The 21,874-nt window shown below is 36.9% G+C and overlaps 1 protein-coding gene across 1 annotated transcript in view; it reads right to left on the reverse strand.

Annotated features, from left to right (window-relative positions):
• Positions 1-706: 706 nt before the first annotated feature.
• The window catches only part of Sim1 (SIM bHLH transcription factor 1), a 71,292-nt gene continuing 50,124 nt past the window's right edge, over positions 707-21,874 (reverse strand). The window contains exons 10-11 of the mRNA XM_036169356.1: positions 3,675-4,074; positions 707-1,437 (exon numbers count right to left, since the gene is read on the reverse strand). Coding sequence (XP_036025249.1) covers positions 707-1,437; positions 3,675-4,074 — 1,131 coding nt within the window. The remainder of the gene's footprint in view (positions 1,438-3,674; positions 4,075-21,874) is intronic.

The raw sequence follows: 21,874 nt of genomic DNA on the forward strand, positions 1-21,874 counted from the left end.
CATTTCAATGCTGTGACTTAGAAAGATCCTTACTATTGTGTTAATCCAATCATGGTCCATGTCTAACTGAAAAGTAAGGTGGAAAATCACTGCTTCCTGATTGCTTGTAATGGATACCAGGTGAAAACACACTTGTGTACTGTAACCAGTACATTTCTCTAATTTATGACTGAACCAAATGGGTGGACTAGTTTAAAACCATGAAGAAGAAGAAACAAGTTTACAACACATATCCCTCTCTTCTTTAGTTATTTTGAGAACTGGTATTTCCTTAAGAAGCTTTATGTGACAGGTAAGGAAAAGTACCCATTGTGTATTTATGCATGTAAAGTGTACATAGCAGTTTGTAAGTAGCATAAGGTCTATGTGTATGAATTCTATTAGATTGTCACGACACAATGTTTTCATTCATCAGCCCTTCCAAGTAGCATATATGCTTAATTTGCATTAGTATTTTTCAATTTAAATATATCTGTTATGGTTCTGCTACAATATGTGGGCAATTTCTATATTCATTTTAGCTCAGTTATCTGTGTATAACCCTGAATGTTGGAACTGTTTTTGTTTTGTATTGTTTTTCCACACACACACACCCCACAGGAACTCATGTCAAATAGCCAGAAATAGTCAAATAGCTGCTAATGGGATATTAAGCTATAAATGTGTTTCAGAGACCCTTGAAAAAACAAAATATCTTAGAAAAACATCAGCTTCCATTGGTTATTATAACAGATGTTCCTTTGTGTCCTTGTGCTGAGTCTGGCTGCATCCTCAGATGGGAAGTTACATCAAAGTGTGAGCCATTGCAGCCCAAGGAATAGTTTCTAATAGTTTCACTGTCATATAAATGCTCCAGAGCATATCCAGTTAATGTATAGGCATGCTTATCAAAATACTGCCGGTGGGAGCCAAAGCAGTTTGGAGAAATGGCAGAATGCTCTCCTGTTGTCTGATGAGGAGACATATCTGAATGCAGATAGTCTTTAGCCAAGATCAAACTAGACTTTGTAATGCGATCAGAACTGGGACTGCTTATCCGAGACAGTGCAGTGGGGCTGTTGTCATAGTCATTGTCATGAGGACTGAGCATCTTTCCCTCTCTCTGCTGGACATGGTCACATGGTGAAGTGCTGGCAAGAGCAGAGCTGTGGCAGACTTCCCCTGCTGGTGGGGCCTGTTGATAGTTTGCAAAACAGAGGGAGTGTTTTTTCCCAGCTCCATTAATGGAGACCAGTTGGTCTGGAGGAGCTTTCCTTAGCTGTAATCTGTTCTCCTCCTCTTTAATCATCTGCTGCGTGGCTCTTATGAGAGTTTCAATTTTGCTAGGTTCATGTGGGCTGTTTTGATACTGTTCGGTGCGGTATCGGTCACCTGATTCACTGGCTGACCCAGGGTCTGGAGAGCTGACCACGCTATCTTCATCCCAGTGACCTCGACCTACATCATAAAAAAAAAAGCAGATAGATGTTGTCAAAGTTCACACACACACAAGTGCATTTCTTTCCTAGAAAAAAAAAAACTTACATCTTTAATGCAGTATTAGAAATAGAAACAGGCCTATATGACAGAATATTGACATGTGTACAAGAATTTAGACATATGTTGGATTCATATGCAATCAATGGGTTTCAATTGCAGATAACATTTATAAAATGCTTCTTAGAAGATAAACTTTATTCATGAGTTGTGAATGTCAATTAGTAAAACAGTAAAGTACATTTATATTTCCCTATGTATGTATATTATTGGACATACACATCTACAAATAATATGAGAAAGGTGAATACAATTTGGTTTTGTTATTAGAATGTTTTCAGTTGCACTTAAAGAAGACAACTGTATAAGCTGAACTATTATATTTTTTAAAAAGTCATTGAAAATTTTTAGTAATTCTTGGTTTATTTTAAATGATATTGCACTAAAGCTCTAATGTTAGCTTTTTTAAAAATTGGGAGTTGATACAAATGCTTGTATATGGGTGTGTGGATGGATAGATGATATAGCTGTAGAGATATGCTGTCATAACCAAAAGTATAAATACTTTGTTACCAACAGTAGGGTAAGCATATTAGCTTCAGAGGTAATGACAGAAACTTTGGTTATTTCTGAAACAGAACTCCTATTATTATTGAAACAAAGTCTTGAATAAATAAATATTGACATTTTTATAACAACTTGTTCTCAAACAAGGTGGCAGATCTAACACTGAAGAGTAATATATTCAAAATACATTTCAGAAACTGAATTATTCTCAGTCTGGAAAAATACAAAGGGTAAAACTAAAAAAAGGCAGGAACAAATGAGCCATGAAAACTGCTTAATATTGCAGAAGAGTCCTATATCACACAGGCCGTTGCTTCCTTTCCTCTTGTTTTATTTCTAACATTTTCTTCCAACTCATATAACTTAAGCCAGACTTTTGCTTCTCACCTTTATCAAACAAGAAATTGCCCTTTGCTCTGGGTTTTCACTACCAAATATTCCTAACATTTTCTTCCAGCCCATATAAGTTAAGCCATACAGGTTTGCTTCTCACCTTTATCTGACAAGTAATTGTGCTTTGCCCTGGGTTTCCATTACCAGACTACCAAAATGTTCCTTGGTTCTTAACAGGTTGTTTACTCAAAAGAAAAGCAGAAAAATAAAATGCAACAATGGAAAGAAGTTAAAATTGCTCATGGAAGTATCTGCCAGGGGACATTGTAATGAGGACATGATGTAGTACATTTCTTACGCTAAGAGCAGGGAGAAAATTAACAGGGCCTTCATAATGTAACTGACTTTTCATAAAATAGGGAAATTATCAAAGACCTGCCTAGAGCTATACTTTGAATGATCAGGATAATCTCTTAACTCAATTTTTTTTTTGAAGAAAGTAATTACCAAACTAATTTACTTTGTAATTTACAGAATAATTTAGTTTGAAGAACGTATTACCAATTATCAAAGTTTTAACACTAGTCCACTTCTCTGGGCTGGTAAAGCTGTGTAACTATCCCAAGGTGAAAATCCAGATGGTTTCTCCACCTTTTTGTTGTTGTTGTTGTTGTTGTTGTTGTTGTTGTTGTTGTTGCTTGAGACAGGATTTTTCTGTGTAACAGCCCTAGCTGTCCTGGAACTCACTCCATAGACCAGGCTGGTCTCAAACTCACAGAGATCTGCCTGCCTCTGCCTCCTGAGTGCTAGAATTAAAGGTGGGCGCCACCACTGCCCTCTCCACCTTTTTAAAGGTGGTATTTTGCTTGTCATGGTGATGGAAGGCAGTACTGGGACTTGACTCCCAGAGAAGTTACACATGTCCGCACAAAGCCATAGTCCACTAATCCAAGACTGCCCTGTCCAACACAGCAACAGTGCCCTTGCTGATAAACAGCTGCTGAGAGGATACTGAGGAGAATGACACTGAAAACCCTAAATACAGCTACAAATTCAACAGATTTATAAAGTGCTGATGTTTAATTTCTATTCTTCATGGTTTTTAAAATGAGAAATTTTTTTCTCATCTGTCATAAATATGCTAATACTACCAAAATAAATACACTTAAGCTGAGTGGACTTAGTTCTTAAAATCCCACTGGTGTGCGTTTCTGTAAATCAAAGGTAGAAAACCATTGGGGTCAGTCTCTCCAGTGCACAGTCTCCTGCTGAGGATCTGGTACCCTTCAAGCTCTTACCATGGATTCTGTGGACAGAGGTGATGTGCGGCATGCTGTTCTCATAGGTTTCTCTGCTCTCCGGGGAAACCTTGGTAAGAGGCAAGGCTGCTCGAGAGCCCCACCAGGGATCTCTCCCAGTTGGTGGTGCTCCTAAGAAGTACCTGCCTGCCTCACAGCGGCCCCCCTCACAGGCTTGAGTGTGAAAGTGCCTGTCATCCACCAGCCTGGAATGGTCCAGGGCAAAGCCATAGCAGAGAGAGCTGCGATCTGGGAACTGCCTGTAGGCACATGACACTTCGTGCTGAGAAACAGGCCTCTCTGGGTCCAGGAGCTGTGGGGAGGCAGTATCAGTCAGGGGACTTCCACCCCACTGGCTGTCATGGTCAGATTCCGATCTTTCAGTGTGGAATCCCGAATACTGAAACCAAAGGGGACAATATCAATAATAAATAAATTATACTAAAAAAATTTTTAAGCCTTCATCCTGCAATTATTGAAGGTCACATAAACCTGAGGCAGTCAAAGTAATACTCACTGTATCACTAAGGTACCCATTAACTTTGAACAATTTAATTAGCTAATACCCATACAGAAAATCCTTCTGTCTGTTGAAAGAGATAAAAATAATAGCAAACATCAAAGTCCTAGGCACTAAATGGAGTGAATTACCCCAGATAGTAATATCAATGTCCTCAGTGATGTGAATAAGGATGGTAAGGCACAGAGTAAAATAGTTGGCCAAGACCACAGGGAGGACTAAATAAAAAAACCAAAACTCAAAGCCAAATTCTTAACCACCACCCAAATGAACTTCCCTAAATAAGAGTCCAAGAAAGTTTTGTATCTTATATCAGTTTGCTTTTCATGTTTTTTCTTAGAAAAACAAGATTAAAAACTAAAGCTTAAGGTACCAAGGTGCTGAGCTTTAATCATTTTGTTAAATTCTATTTGTTTAATCATTTATTTTTAATTGTATATGGGGAGGTGTTAATATATAGATGTGAGTGTGAGTGCTCACAGAGGCCAGAGGCTTTGAATCCCCTGCAACTGGAGTTACAGGTGGTTGTTAGCCATCTAATATGGGTATTGGAGATTAAACTTCAGTCAGCAAGTAATATCAGCTCTTGACTAATGAGCCCTCTCTCTACCCTGAACAATTTGGCCAAACTATTAACTCTGTGAAAGCTGTGCCAGGTACATGGTGAGTATATTGCAGAGTAGCTACTAAATGCTTCCCTAACTCAAATGCAATGTCACTTTGAAAGTCTTGCCCCCATGTAAACCCTGTTCATAGATAGGCTTCTGAAGTTCAGTTAGTGGGAGGAACACAGGTCATCTATCTTCTTTGGAATTCTGCTGCTCATCTTCTCCAAACTATATCATTGGGTATTGAAACAAAATGTAAAACTCAAGCCAGCAGGATGGCTCAGTGAGTAAAATCATTTGCTGCCTAGAACTGAATTCAGTCCCCAAATTTCATAGCAGGAAAAGAAAGACAACTCCCACATGTTATCCTTTTGACCTCCTCATGTTCATGGTGGTACACATACAATATGGTTAATGCACATCCACACTCACACATGCATATCACACCTATACACACAAGTGCACAAAAACATGCATGCAACAATAAAACTTTTAATTTAAAAAAGAAATAATATAAAATGTTTCAGAACATCCCAAGGAATGTGCTCAGTATCAGAGTCCCCCTAAACCACTAAAATTGGTACAAGAAGGTACTCTGAATACTAGCAGAGGAGAAAGGTAATCATCTACCCACATTAGCCACAACTCCTGGAACATACAACAGTGACCTGCATACAAGATATGCTGGCACAATAGTAGTACAAAAGTGTTACAAAAGTTGTAAGGGTAACCAACCACTCTTTGATTGAATTTAAGGCCCATTCCATGAGCCTGACACTAATGGAGTAGTTAAGAACTTGAAACTGCATAGGCCCGGCCAAAGGGAAAAACCAAGAACTATGATTTTGCAACCATAGCAAGAAACACAATAAGAAAATGATTCCCGACAGCATTCTGCTATATCCATAGATCAATGTTGCACTCAGCCATCATCAAAGAAGCTTCTTGTAGTAGATGGAAACTAGCGCAGAGATACAGAACTGGACAATGTATAGAGGGTAAGAGACTTTGGAGCACTCAATCCTAAATGGGATGTCTTTATTAAACCATTCCCCACAAGGATCAGGTATCTATGCAGATGAGGAAGTGGTAAGACTTCAAGAGTGATGAGTGACTCAAAGGAAACAGCATCTTCCAGATACTTATGAACTCACAGAGACTGTGGCAGCACATGTAGGGCCTGCAGATGTTCAAGCCAGACAGGGGCTCAGCACTGAGAGGAGAAAGAGGACACAAGTTCCCACTCCTAACCAAGAAGCTATGTACAATTGACATCCATTGCAAAGGAAAGATTAGTTTCTCCAATGCAATCTTACTGGGTGTATTAATCACACTTAAGGATAGCCCCCCTGCTCAGTAGTTGGTCAATACAAAACAAACTCAATGGCATTTTTGTAGACTTTTTTTTTTTTGTCTCATAGTGCTTTATTTTCATCTTGTTAATCTTTTGCTTTGCTTGTATATTTTGGTTTCCATTTTGCAGTGTGTGTGTGTTTCTTATTTTGTTTGTTCTTGTTCATTTGTTTTTGAAAGAAAAAAAGGAAGGAAGGAAGGAAGGAAGGAAGGAAGGAAGGAAGGAAGGAAGGAAGGAAGGAAGGATGCAGAGTTGGGTGACTGAGAAGGAAGACAGAGTCTGGGAAGAGTTGGGAAAGGAGTAAAATATGATCAGAATACATTGTATAAACATTTTTTTATGTTCAGCCAGGCAGTGGTGGTGCACACGTTTAATTCCAACACTTAGGAGGCAGAGTGAGTTCTAGGACTGCCAAGGCTACCAAAGAAACCCTATGTCAAAAAAAAAAAAAAATGGGTTGGGGATTTAGCTCAGTGGTAGAGCACTTGCCTAGCAAGCACAAGGCCCTGGGCTCGATCCTCAGCTGGAAAATAAATAAATAAATTTATTTTCAATTAAAAATAAATAAAGGAAAACGTGGGGGGGATACCTCATACAGGAAAAAAAATGGTATTATATTAATTTCTGCCAATTTGGACTTCCCTAGTACCAAACATTTAGATAGGAGAGATTATGTTCTATGATAATTTACTGAAAACTTGCTATGTGTTTGCTGTGTGCTAATGTCTACCTACATTTATAATGTGGTCTCTATAGCCACTCTAATGCAGGTGTTAAACTGCTCTGTTTAATATGTGAATAAACTACTCCAATGTTTCCATGGTGGTTTTCAAAGAACCACAGACACTTCATGGTCTATCTGCTCTCAAAACCTGTACTCCAGCGCACAGTTTTACACTTGAAAGCAAACACTGTCAAGAAAGAAAGGAGATGGCTAGGGAGATGGCTCAGTAGATAAAGTACTTGTCATATAAGAATGAGGACCTGAGCTAGGATTCTCCAGAACTGATGTAAAGCTGGACATGCAGACATATGTATCTGTTATCTCAGCACACACCACAGAAGCAAACACAACTCTGTCTCAATCAAGGAAGGTGCAATGTGCGACCCAACAGCCTGCCCCCTTACTCTACATGTATACCTGCACAGAAACCTGAACACACGTGCACACACACACACACACACACACACACACACACACACACACACACAAAAGAAGAATAGAAAGAGATAAGAGAAAACACAAATCAATGTTGAAAGCAAGTTCATGACGCATTTTCTCTCTTAGCCTACCCACTACATGATAGGTGAGAGATCTGGGCTCTACTACCTTTGTCACTAGTTGGTTAAACAAATCACATGTGCTGGGTGGGCCTTTCACAGGACAAAACAAATTCTCCACCTTCTACCAGGCCTACCCTGAGCTTGACTCTTCCCACTTGAATGCAAGTAGGCAACTCTAACCAGGGTGCTCGGGAAGAGAGATAAGGCACCTATTCTTGTCAAGCAACTAAAAACTATGTTAATAGGTGTAACACTCAGGACAAACCTAAATGCAAATTCCAAGTTCAAAATTCTTCTCCTGACCATTCTTAAATTATTATTTCAATTATTTTCCAAATACACATAAGAGCTATCAGCATTTTCCATTAACAACAACAGAAAAAAGTCCAACTTAATCTCCTTGCAGGACTGTAGATGGAAGACACCAAAGCCCCACCAGTTCTAATTCCTACATCACAACTGCCATCTGCCACAAGCCTTTTCTCCCAGTGATGCCAGCCTCTTTCCACAAGACAGCAAGTTCTCTTTGAGCAAAGCAACATTAACATATCCTAGTCTTGCTGAGTGGGGGACTGAATGCTACATTTGTGTTTGCTTCAGCAATGCTTGCCTCAGAGAAGCTCAGCTATCTGTACTGTTCCAAGCTGGGAGTTGTCCATGCATCACTTGTTTTTATAAAAGTATAAACTAGACCTATTTTTTAAGTGCTCCAGTCAAGATTTCTGAGCCCTGTTGAGTGGGAGAGGCTTTCCCTGAGTGTATATTGAAAAGTAATATCACAGCAGAGAATAGTCTATGAATTGCTCATGAAGAAAATCCAACAGGAGGCAATCCAGGCATACATGAGGTACATATTTCAATAGCACTGGAAAAGAATCTGAAGGAAGCCTCTTGCCAATAGCCTGGAAACCAGAACAATAAAGACACTGCCCTGAGACATTGAATCAGGCAGAGCAGGGTGGCTAATCACTCAGACCGTGAACTTAAACTGCTTTGACACTACAGATGAAGTCTACATATAAATGTTTGTTTTTTAAGGAAAATGTGTGAACTTATACCAGCACACAAAAATAAAGCTTTGATCCATAGTTATTCTTCTTCTGGTTTAAGTTAGTTTTTATGTGTGTATGTGCTGCTTTGTTTTATTATGTTTTGTTTTGTTTTGTTTTGTTTTGTTTTGTTGTTTTGTTTTGTGAGATAGAGTCTCACTGTATACTGAATTGTCCTAGAAGTTACTGTGTAAATCAGGCTGGCCTTGAACTCACATAGATCCATTTGCCTCTACCTCCCTAGTGCTAGGATTAATGGCTTGCACTACCATTCCTCGACACACTTACATTTTAAAATGAAACTTACTCGATATAAACATTGTTGTGAATGCTAAAACCCCATTGTTTTATTTGAAATATTTTTTTAACTTGTTGAACTATTTTTATTTTTTGAGATTACTATAATTATATCATTTCCCCTTCCCGCCTACACCTTGATTTGTGGCCTCTGGACTATTTTTCTTTAATTATTCTTACAAACACACACACATGCGCACACACACACACACACACACACACACACACACACACATCCTAAATATATAAACACAACCTGCTCATTCCATTTAATGTTACTTGTATGAATTTGTTGCTGACCACTTGCATTGGTGATTTGAAATATTTCAAGTAAAATATTTAGGGAAAGGCAGAAAGGGATATAGAGAATGACTGCAGTAAGTTCTGGGTACAGAGAGTGTTGTAGAAGAAAGTTTCTGGTCTAACTCAGTTCTGCTTTTCCATTTCCATCTCTTTACATTTACAAGGTCTTGGGCAGATGATTTAATTTCTTTTAACAAGAATAGGGACCTGATAGCAGTATTCTACCAAAGGCTAAATCAGAGTTGCCTCCTTAATGGAAGGGGCATCTGGTAGAGAAGACAAACTTATTTCTTCACTCATTCCTACTGTAACCTCCAGGGTGACCTTGGCCTTGACTCCATCTTCTCTAGCCTCTTCTGTAAAATGATATATTGCATTACATGAGGTTTTCTCTAATGTTTCTTTCAGTTGTATTATTTTACATGTTCAAAAGTTAATTTGGTGCCCTCTCTATTGTTGAAACATACTTTCTACATCTATCCCTATATTTAATTTATTTAAAGAAGATAATTACATTAAGTCATGTGGGAAAGGCCTGTAATGCTGTCTCTTGGGAGAATGAAGCAGGAGTATTGAAAATTCAAGAGCTACACGGTGAGACTCTGTCTCAAAAACAAGCAAACAAAAGAAGGAAAGAAGAAAATCACTAAGACCTCTAACATTTGTCATCATGTTTTGAAGGGATGATGCTGGGAAGGAGAAGGTGGAAAGATTAATGTCTTATGGTTTTATTTGTGTCTTTATGGAAGGCTTAATTTCCCCCCTTTCTTCTTTCCTTCCTTTGCTGCATCTCTTGAGGACCAAAACCCATTTTTGACTTGTACTCTCTTCTCATGGAAATAACACTTTCAAAATTTGCTGGTAAAGATTAAAGGAAACAAAGTCAAACACGCAATGCTAATGGGAATGTTAAAGGAGATAGCCACTCTGAAAAACAGTTTTTAAAGCTTTATAAAAACCTAAATGTACAATTACCATATGCAGTCTGGGCATTCCCCTCCACCACAATATGAAAACTATATTCATATGAAAGCCTGCACATGAACATCTACAGTCCACACCAGTGACTCCATCCTAATTTCCAAACTCTCTCTCATCATTCTCTTCTATTTAAAAGTATTTTTAAATGAATAGAACTTACCATATTACCAAATTTTCGGTGACTACTTTAGATGAGTTTTCACAATGCTGTGTCAGTAGCACCAACGTCCATCTCTGGACTCTCCATCCTGGAAAGCTTGCCTCCTTAGCCACTAAGTGATAAATCAGCCATCCTTTCTTTCCACCAGCCCTTGGCAACTGCCATTCTACTTTTTCTACCTTTATGAATGTGACAGTTATAGGTATCTCAAACATGTATTTTTCTAACTGGCTTATTTGACTTTATGCCCTCAGGTTTATCCATAATGTAGATTACCTCACATCTTAAAGCTGTATAATGGTTGATTGCTTATATGATATATTTTACCAATCCATTCCTTTACTGAGGGCTTGACTAGTTCCCATATTTTGGTAAGCTGTTATAATAAACATACGTATACAGAGATCTCTGATTAGGGTCCAATAACTCCTATATAGACCTCACTTTAATTGGGGGGGTAGAACAAAAGTGGAACTACTGGATTATATGAAAATTCTACTTCTCACTTTTCAAGAAATTGTCATACTAAATTTCCAAAGCAGCCACAGACATTACGCATTCCTGCCAACACTACAACCCAAAAGTACTAACATCTCTGTACACTCAACACTTGCTACCTCCTCTGTGTGCATTTGTATATGTATATACAAGTACACATGAACACTCATGTGTTGATTGCAGTTATTGTAATGAATATGTGAAGCAGTATTCTATTGAGGTTTTCATTAGCATTTCTGTAAGATTGGTGATCTTAAAACTTTCCATGAAAATATAGGTCACTGTATCTCTTTTTTTGAAAAACTATTATTAAAATCCTTTGCCTATTTATATAATGGTTTGGTTTTTCCTTTAGAGTTCTTATACCAGCTTTGTTTCTTTTTCTTTATTTTTTTTAGAATGCTAGACAATCATTTTATGACTGAGCTGTATCCATAATCTAGCCCTAATTTAATAGTCAAAAACTAGAAACAAACTAGTGATCTTTCAGACTATAGAAAGCTAAATAAAATGTAGTGTATCTCTACCATGAAAAATTATTCAACAATAAAAGATAATGAAGTATTAGTACATACAACAACATAGATAGATCTCCAAAGAGTTATGCTTAGGACAGAGAGAGCCAACTTTAGAAGATTGTATAATTCCAACTATATACCATTTTTGGTATTATTTTATTTTCTCAGAACTGGAGATTGAATCCAGGGTGTGTACATGCCAGGAGCTATATCTCCAGCCCTTCTATTGCTCTTTAAAAAAAAAAAAATACAAGTTCTCATCATGTTGCCTGGTTTGGTCTTGAGCTCACTTTCTAGACTAGGTAGGTCCTGACCTTACAACTCTTCTGTTTCAGCTTCCTGAACATCTAAGGTTATAGGTCTGAGACAATAGATACAGCAGCATAACATTATTGATGACATGATTAAAAATAGGTATAGAAGTCTATAGGTGCTTGTTAGGGTTCAAGAACAAAACCAGGTACAGAAGAAAAATAGCTATGACTATTAAATGGAAACTTCTAAGATCCTTGTGGAGTAAATGCAATATCATGGTTATGATAATATACTGCAATTTAATGAGAGTTTATCATTATATGTTGTTCAGATCTTAGATGGTCTTTTAATAAAAAACCCAGAGCAAGATATTAGGGTGAAAGTTGAAGCAGAAAAGCCAGCCACTAGTTCTTACCTCTATGAAATCCTCAGCCTAAAGAGAGTGGGTTCCTGTTTCCTCATACCTTATATACCTTTATCTGCCCTGCCATATTACTTCCTGGGATTAAAGGTGTGTGAGCTTCCCAAGCAAAGAAATGAGATTTCAAGTACTGGGATTAAAGGTGTGTGCCACCACTGCCTGGTCTCTGTTTCTCTCCTATACTGGATGAATCTCTTGTAGCCCAGTGTGGCCGTAAACTCACAGAGATCCAGATGGATCTGAGTAATAGGATTAAAGGTATGTGCCACCACTGCCTGACCTCTATGTCTAATCTAGTGGCTGGCTCTGTCATCTGATCCTCAGGCAAGTTTATTAGGGTGTACAATATATCACCACAGTTATAAGTATGTGTGATAATTCTGCTAATTTTATCAGTTACATGCTTCAATTTCATATGAACTTATATTTGTATCAAAATTAAATTTTAATTAAAGTATCAATAAAATAAATCAGTAAAATATAAATAAATATACCACAGGGCATTCAATAACCATAATGTAAAATAATATGACAGTGTTGAGAAAAATATATCAGTGAAGACAATAAGTATAAATCAGCTTAAATTATAAAAAAGAAGAAACAAAATTTTTAAATTGATTCACAGAACAAAATATCAATCTATCATGATAATAGACAATATTTCAGGTGCTGGGAAATAATGCCTCTTGTACAAATGTGAGAATCTGAATTCAAACCATCAGAACCTATATAAAAGCTGGGCCTGGTTCTATATGCCTGTTACCCAGGCCTCTGGGGGAAGAGACAGCAGGGTCACTGGACTTGTTGCCCATCAGCTTAGCTCCAGTTTCAGTGAGAACAAGAGAATAAGAAAGTAACAAAACAGTACACCAAACACCACTGACTTTCATATAGGCACATGCATCCTCACTTATATGTCTCTTACAGACAAAGAGTAGAAAAGAGATTGTGTTTCAAAGTCTAAAAGTAAAGAGATACAATACAAACAAGGCCAATGTAGAAAAAAGTCAGGAGCTGGGATCTTAATAATGTAGAAATTAGCTTAAAAACATAAAATGAAATTAAAATGATGTAAAGCCATTGCTCATAAAGAAAGTGAAACTATTACCCACTATCTAACATACCAGTTGTCTTAGTTAGGGTTTCTATTGCTACGAAGAGACACCATGACCATAACAACTCTTATAAAGGAAAAACATTTAATTGAGATGGCCTACATTTTCTCATCATTATCAACATGGTGGCATGCAGGCAGACATGGTGCTGGAGAAGCAGCTGAGAATCCTACATCTTGATAGACAGGCAACAGGAAGTGGTCTGAACTAGGCATAGCTTGAGTTTAGGAGACCTCAAAGCTCTTTGGACACTGACACACTTCATCCAACAAGGCCACCCCTACTTCAACGAGGCCACATGTCCTAATAATGCCACTCCCTATGAGCTTATGGGAGCTAATTATATTCAAACTACCACATGAGTTCTATCCATATGAAGCAGAAACCAGAGATGTGAGAAGAAACTCAGAGAAGTGTTTCATACTGTGAAAACAACACACCACTCTCAGTATAAAACAAATACATTTAAAATATGAGGAAGACTAAAACACAAAACTAAACAGATTAAAGTACATAGCTGTGTATCAAACATAATGTTATAACTGCAACAGTATTTGTAAAACATTAGAAATCATCTAAATGTTCAAACATAAAATATCAGTTAAATAAACAGCATGTGTGCCCAATGAAGAGGCAGACAGCTGTTTTTTAACAAAGGAAAACATGGAAGACAGAATTAAGAATCTAATATATACATATATATTACATATAATGCTACCTTTCATGCAAAAATATGAGAAGTAAAAACTGTTTATCTTCTAAATTTTACACAAAATATGTCAACTAAAGAACAAGCAAACTGGTTTCTACCAGGGAGAAGGAGAAGGGGTAACAAGAAGGGAAATAGGAAGCTGTCTCCCAACACTATATGCTGAAATGGCCTAGAAGCACTGATATATCCAGGGAATAATCACACTAAGTATATGTTTTTTGTTTCTAAATACCATTCTCCTCTAAAAGGAACAGAACTCCTTGAAGAAATCACTCTTTCTAGGACTAGGGCAGAAAGGAAGGGAGTCTGAAATATCTTGGAGAGCCAGAAAGTAAGAAAGTGCTAATAAATAAATAAATAAATAAAAATTTTAAAAAAGAAAGTGCTCAAAAAGAAAAAAAATGATGGAGATGTGTCAAAAAGACATAGCAGCCAGCTTTAAGGAATTCCCACTAGCAAAATAGAGAAAACTTAAAGGCAAATAAAAGCAGTATCAGAAGATACAACAATAACAGAAACATCAATGAGTGCATGCCAATCAGCCACGTGTGGAAGGAGTGTTTGGGTTTGAAAAACAAAACAAAACAAAACAAACAAACAAACAAAACAAAACAAAAAAAACCCTGTAACCAACCTAACAAAGAGTTGTTATTTAAATATAAATGATCAGAGGAATCCAGAGAAGAGTTTATGAGGAATAAACTAGTTTTAGGGTTTCAATAATCTAACTGCGAAACATTGCTTTTCATTTGAAAAAGATAAGAAGTGGTTACTTGGTAGAGAAAGCAGGTGATAAACACTAACATCGCCAAACAACTTAGATAGATGTCAGGGCCTTTAGATGAACATACTCTGTTCATAGTGCTTATGGGAGTACTCCAGAGGTAGCAGGTAATTGAAGTGAACCATAGAGATGCAGTACAAACTCAAAACATAGATAAAACTGGGCTTTATTCTCCCAAACTGACCGAGACGTGGAAAAAGGGTAGCCAAGACAAGGAGTAATTCAACTTAAAGAAGACTATAATATGCAACAACTATGTGCAACGGAAATCCTGGATGGGAATGTGTACTACAAGAAAACTGCAGCTACTGTGACAAAGAGCACTGCTTTGTCTTACATCTATAATGTGAGGCCAAATATTTTACTAATGTGAGTTTCCTCAGACTGATAACTGTGCTGAGGTTGTCTAAGAAAGTATCCATATCTTGATGAAATACACAAATACTAAAATTTAGGTAGGATGTGATCATGTATGTATCTACTCCCAAATGGTCCAGAAAAAAAAAATAATGACAGAAGAGAATAAATGAGAGAGAAATCATGATAGAGCAAACTTGAGGAGACAATTAAGCACTGGGAATGTAAACTTAGTGTGGGTGGATATACTGCAATAACACTGTAGGTTTTCTTTAAATATTTAATAATTTCAAAATAAATATTTAAGACACATACCAATGCTATAGAAGGGAATAGCAGGTGGAGTCGTTTCAATGAGATTGGCTCCCACAGGCTCATATGTTTATATGCTTAGTCCCCAGTTGATGAGCTGTCAGGGTAGGATTAGGAGGTGTGGCCTTGCTGGAGTGGCAGTGGCTTTGTTGGGTTTTGAGGTTTCAAAAGCCCACCCAGTCAGAGTCTCTCTCTCTCTCTCTCTCTCTCTCTCTCTCTCTCTCTCTCTCTCTCTCTCCCCTCCACTCTCTGCCTGATGCCTATAGCTAAGGATATAAAGCTCCTTATATCCTTATGTTTCTCCAGCACCATGCCTGCCTGTGTCCTGTCATGTTCCCTGCCATGATGATAATGGACTTAGCCTTTGAAACTGTAAGCCAGCCCCCAATTAAATGTTTTCTTTTATAAGAGTTGCCTTGGTCATGGTGTGTCTTCACAGCAGAACAGTGACTAACACAGCAAGGACAGAGAATCATCCATGGAGTCACATACTAGCTTGTTGATGGATCCCCACAGCATTCTTGGCATCTATACTATCAAGTAAAGATATGATATATGAGCTGCTGGGTATCTATATGCTCTTCTTTAAAAAGTTGTACTATGTCCTTCTATAACATAAATCTGACAAACTAAATGATTGAATTTTGTATTTTAATTAGTTTACATCTATCAAAGTTCACTGAGAATTAATTTTGGGTTAATTTTACTGGAATTTCTATTTTCATTCTTAGAAAACATGTTGTCAGTCTAGGTACACTACACCTTAATTAACCCAACTTTTTATTTTAATTTTCAAAAATTAAAGCATTCATGTTTTCACATTTTAAAACAAATCAGATGAAGTATGCCCTTGTTCTCTTAAAACAGGAAACCACATGCCACTACAAGCTCCCCTTTGGGATTCTGCTCATGAAAGAATCATTCCTTCTAGAAGAAACTGTTCTTACAAGGTTAAAGGTTTCAGCCATCAGTTAAGTCTTGTGTGTATCCAGTGTAAACTATTTACAATGCAGCCTGGCAGCTGATAAGAAAAATTGAGTAACACTCCCCTTTTCAAAGTGTTCACGTTCGTTTAGATACAATGATGCACAGACATTAGCTTTAGTATGGACTAAAACAATAATCACTCAAATAGGGATTAAAAAGGAGTTGAAAGAAGAAAAATATGAGTTTCCCCTTCAATACTTGGAATTGCTGCAATAGGTAGACACACTTTGACTTATTTAGATTTATGTACTCTGATTCACATGTGTTAACTGATGCTATACAAAAGTTAACCTTAGGAAACAGTTGGTATCTGTCCAGCACTTCGTTAAGATTCCACAGACACAGTTTTATTAGATGTTAACATCATAAAGGTTAATATTATTAACCTATTTACAGTCATAGAAAATATGGTTTGAAAAATAATAAACGTGCCCAAAGTGACGTGATATGAAGCTTAAGAGGGAAGGGGCAATTCCACAACACTCTATCTTTCCACTACCCCACTTAGGCTTAGATATATGCAAATTAAAAAAGAAAAAAGTAACAAAGTCCTGCCTCTAATGTTTATACAGAGGGGACTATTTCCAACTGGGACAACCTAGTAAGCCACCTTCACACTCCGTGGGTAGTGTCCTACAGTCTCTAAAGCAGTCTTCTCACACAGTTATACCCGTAGACTCTCCCTTTTGTACTAACAGTGCTAGACTGCAGTCTGCCTCAACAGCATGTTCCAGACAGGTGTTCTGCATTCGCCTGGATGTGGCAGCAACAATCTAACTCGGGGAAAATGCCAGATGTTCCAGCAATAGCAGTAACAGTTATCTATTTTTATTCTGGCAGCTCATTGCAGTTTTATCATTTTTAGCTGTAAAATGTATTAAGAGACCCTCTGATGGTGAAGTCCTGTTTTCCATGAAAAACTTTCACTCTATCAAGCTTGAGCAGCTTTCCTCTTGATTTGTGTCTGAACCATGAGAAAAAACATCACAGATGCAAGACTGTATTATACTGCGAACATATGCATGCTTTTAAATCACTTTTATCTTACTTTTGCTAATGTAACCCTGAAACATAAAATATGTTCTTTTTTTTTTCATTCACTGTATGGGAAGAACAGATGGTGAAAGAGTTAGATTAAAGTGCTAAAGCATGTCCACTAGATTAAGCCCACTGCTTGGGATGCTCCCCTCAGCCAGGAGCCCTATTTACTCTTAGGAAACCCTGTGGCTACACATTGGAAATGGACAGAGGTTTTCCCAGGGGTGAACAAATTAATGGCAGAATCAAAAAACAGTTTTTAAAATGAAAACAACACAAGGTACTAATTTGAGGACGACTGAACTCACGTGCCCATGATCACATAACTGAGCAATAGACAAATAATAGAGTTCTTTTCTAACTTGAAAGAATTTAGGGCTCTGAAAACTTAACTGCAACTGGAGAAGAATACTAAGTGCACATCACTTTCTGCACTCCTCATCTCCTTCTAGAGAAAGCTAGCTGCCACTGCTTTAACTATAAATTATTGTAGTAAGAATTAACAGCAAGAATTCTGCATAAAATTACACACTAAGAAAGGCCAAGTGTACTGCGATTGCTGTATGAATGTCACTAATATTTAGCATTGGAAAAGAACACTCTGAGAAATTATTTAGCTTATCCTATGGTTCCAAAGAGTTTTTAAAATCATCCTTCCTCTCTCTCTCCCTCCTTTTCTGGTATATGATCCTAGGTATGGAATCCACATCCTTGCTCATGCTAGGAGAAGCATTCTGCCACTCAGATGTGTATCACCAGTTCAGAGAAAATAGTTTAAAGAAAAAGGGGTATTAGTCTTGAATTTGAAAGTAAATAATCCCACTTACATTACAAGTGATTGGAAAGCAAATATTAAAATAAAATTCAAGTATTATAAACTAAATGTTTGGGTTATTGTTCCATATTTTAGAGAATAGTACAACTATCAACTTCACAAAATCAATATTTAAGAATGGGCTAAGAATACTTTCAGTTATTATTTATTTAATTATTTGATCCCTTTATAATATAATCTGTTATTTATTATAATTTTTTGGATAATTTTTTTTTTTGCAGAGTTAAAAGCCCAAAAGGTCAGAGCAGTAGCTAAGAGCTGATACTAACACCACTGCTATCCTTCCCCTCAGAAAGGGCCTACTTCCTGTGTGTCTGTCTTTTTATTGACTTTCTGCTGTTCTGCCCTCTTATTGGTTGTAAATCCAACCACATGACCTCCTCATTGCTGCCTGTCTATACAGAACTCTAGGTCTCTATGGTTGGTATTGAGATTTAAAGCTTGTGTCTCCATGCTGGCTATATCCTTGAACACACAGAGATCTGCTTGTCATGAGATCAGGATTAAAGGTGTGTGCCACCACCACCCGGCTTCTGCTATGGCACTGACCCCAGGCAATTTTATTTATTAACATACAAAAAAAAAATCACATTTCAGTACAAAGAAAATATCACCATATTCCCCCTTTCTATTTTAATAAAAGAAAAAAGGAAAAAAGTTATAACTAATATAAGAAAAACTATATACAAAAGTACAACAACTATACACCATATATACAAGCACTAAATACTGCTGGGCCGTACTGACTCCCCATGGGAGACCTTGATTTGGGGGATGTAGGGATGCGGGGTGGCTTAGGAAAGAGGGCTGGGGGGTGGGAGGAGGAGGGAATCTGTGGATAGTATGTAAAGTGAGTAGAAAATTTCTTAACAAAGAAAAATAAAAAAATAAAATTGCCATAATGAAACCTAAAATTTTATATGCTAATAAAATATACTAATAAAAACTTTTTTAAAAATTTAAAGATGTTATAAGATAGTTCTATTAGTAATATAAGTTAGGATAGAAAGTGAATCAGATACATTTTGGACTTACCAAAATAGGATAGATAATGGAATTATTTTCTCTGAATTTATTATAATTTTTTAAAAGCTTCAATTCACATTTTAGTTATGTTCAAACTATTCTGGCAGTAAGTCTTTCATACCTGAAATTCTGTGATACAGCTCATGAAATAGGAATGGCAAATTTTTATAACTACAGTTTGAAATATCACAGAACTCTTTTTGATTAAAAATAATTCTTTTCAGGTTGGGGATTTAGCTCAGTGGTAGAGACCTTGCCTAGCAAGCACAAGGCCCTGGGTTCGATCCTCAGCTCAAAATAATAATAATAATAATAATAATAATAATAATAATAATAATAATAATTTTTTTTCACACAACATATTCTGATTACAGTCTCATCTCACCCAGATCCTCCCTACCTCCCCACCCACCCCTCTCTCATTAGGAAACAAACAGGTGTCTAGAAAGAAATAAAATAAAAACAAAGAAACCAGAATAGGACAAAAGAAACAAACAAAAAAAAGATAAAGTATGAGTACCTACAGATGCCAAAACACATACTCACACTCACCACTTCTCTTAATATATTCCTATAGACAAAAACTGTTCCTGGGTTTCTTTTACTCATTTTTCTCACAGAAAAGCAACCATCATAATAGACAACTCATCAGCTGTCAAACTGACATACATCTGGAAATGAGTCAGCATGCCAGAACAGGGGCTAAGTTTCCTCTAGTATCATTCTATAAAGCATCTTCCATCAGGTTCCATGTGGACAGAGCTGTTCCTAAACATGACATCCACAATCCATTCCTTTTGCAAATTCAAAGGAGAGTTCCTATGAACTTACATAAGCATTTCTACTGCACAGAGAATTTTAAACAGGTAGGAATAAACATGGAATAAATGTTTACAATCTTTAAATCATAGAAACTGATGATCTCATATACTAATTTGCTCTGGGCATGTGAAGTAGCTCTAGCCTAATGAGTAAATCCTTGGTTTCCAGAACGACTAGCTTAATTTGAATGATAATTAAGGAGGTAAAGGGCATTGACAGCCCAATAGCACTGTGTACTCACTCTCCGATCTTCCACATGTAGGTGGCAGATCAGTTGGGTTCAGATGTATACAGGCAGTGCCACCTGCCCCAGCTCCTCACTGCAGCTTTGTTTGGTTTTCTCTGCTTTATTTTGGGTTTAGACAAAGGGAGCACTGCCCAAGCTACTCTTGGCTGTGTTCTGTGACATGTCATCCACAATCAATTTATGCTGATATGTTGGTAAACATATTAATAACTTCTGCACACTACAAAATGTATCATATTTCTTACTTCATGAAAAGAAATAACAAGTGAAAACATACAGTATTTTCCATTAACTGCCGTATTTCACAAGTGGAAAGATTTCCTTCTTTTTACATTACATGATAATGGATTACATATAATTTTTTGAACCATTCATTTATCAGTAGACACAGGTCAATTCCATTTCTTCACTATTGTAAATAATGCTTCATTATAGTTGATACAATGATTTACTTTTCCATACTTAGATACCAGGAAATGGGTTTGCTGGATGATGTGGTGGCTCCAGTTTTATTTTTTTATTTATTTATTTATTTTTTTTAGGAACTCCTGTGCTATCTTCTAGAATAGCTTCATTAATTTGCATTCTTCTGGAGACACACAAGGTACTTTGCCTTGCATCACATCTTCAACATTTCCTATCACTTCCCCTACAAACTTTATAGTCTCTGGTCTTTCATTTAAGTCAGTATCAAGATATTCTTGTATTTGGTAGAAGACAGATCAAATGCATTGTTTAAAATCCAAATCAAAAATTGAATATCCAAATCCAGTTTTCCAAACACTGTTTGTTCACTCTTGCATACTAGTCAAATATTAGTTGATCAGGTAGGCAGGAATTTATTTCTAGGCTCTGTCTTATGCTGACACAATGTTTTGATTACTGGAGCTTTGTAATATAATTTGAAATCAGAAAGTATGATGCCTCCAGCTTGCTCTTCTTTCTCAGTGTGATGCCCAATCTTGCTCTAGTGATTTCAGGATTTTTGCAGATCAGCACATAAATTTTCTCTGTTTATGTCTTCTATTTTTACTTCTTTATTTATATGTATTAATTGCACAAAATATTGGGTTTCATTATGATACTTTCACACATGCACTTTGATTATATCCAAGAAAAGCTTTCAGCTTTTCACTGTGTTAGCTATGGTTTTATCAAGTTTGTTACCTTCATTATATTGAGGCACATGTGTTCCATAACCAATTTTATAGTTTTTTATTAAATCATGCTGAATTTTGTCAAATCATCTCTTGCCTTTAGTTTGATAATCATATAAATTCTAAACTCCACTGTGGTGTATCAAATTCACTGATTTGTCCCATCTGTTCATGTCTGATTCTTTTAATATGCTTATCAACTTAGTCTGATAGGAGAGCTGAAAAGCCTGCTTCTTTGTTCACAATACTATCTTCTCTTCTTGGGGTGTCCTTTTCTGGGCATAGTATAGGTAAGAATCTGGCCTTAAATTAGTTTGAGAACTTGTCTTCAATTTTTTTAGAGAACTTTGAAAAGAGCCACCTATAATTCTTCTATAAATGTTTGGAAGAATTTACTAGAGAAGCAATGTGATCACAAACTTGTCTTTCTGGGGAGTTTTTTTTTTGGGGGGGGGGGATTGTTGTTGTTTGGGTTTTTATTGTTGTTGTTTTGTGTGTGTGCTCTTTGTGTGAATGCCACTTGAGTGCCCACAGAGACCAGTAGAGGGCATTGGATCCCC

This window comes from Onychomys torridus, chromosome 19 (genome assembly GCF_903995425.1).
Source record: "Onychomys torridus chromosome 19, mOncTor1.1, whole genome shotgun sequence".
Classification (NCBI taxonomy): Eukaryota; Metazoa; Chordata; class Mammalia; order Rodentia; family Cricetidae; genus Onychomys; species Onychomys torridus.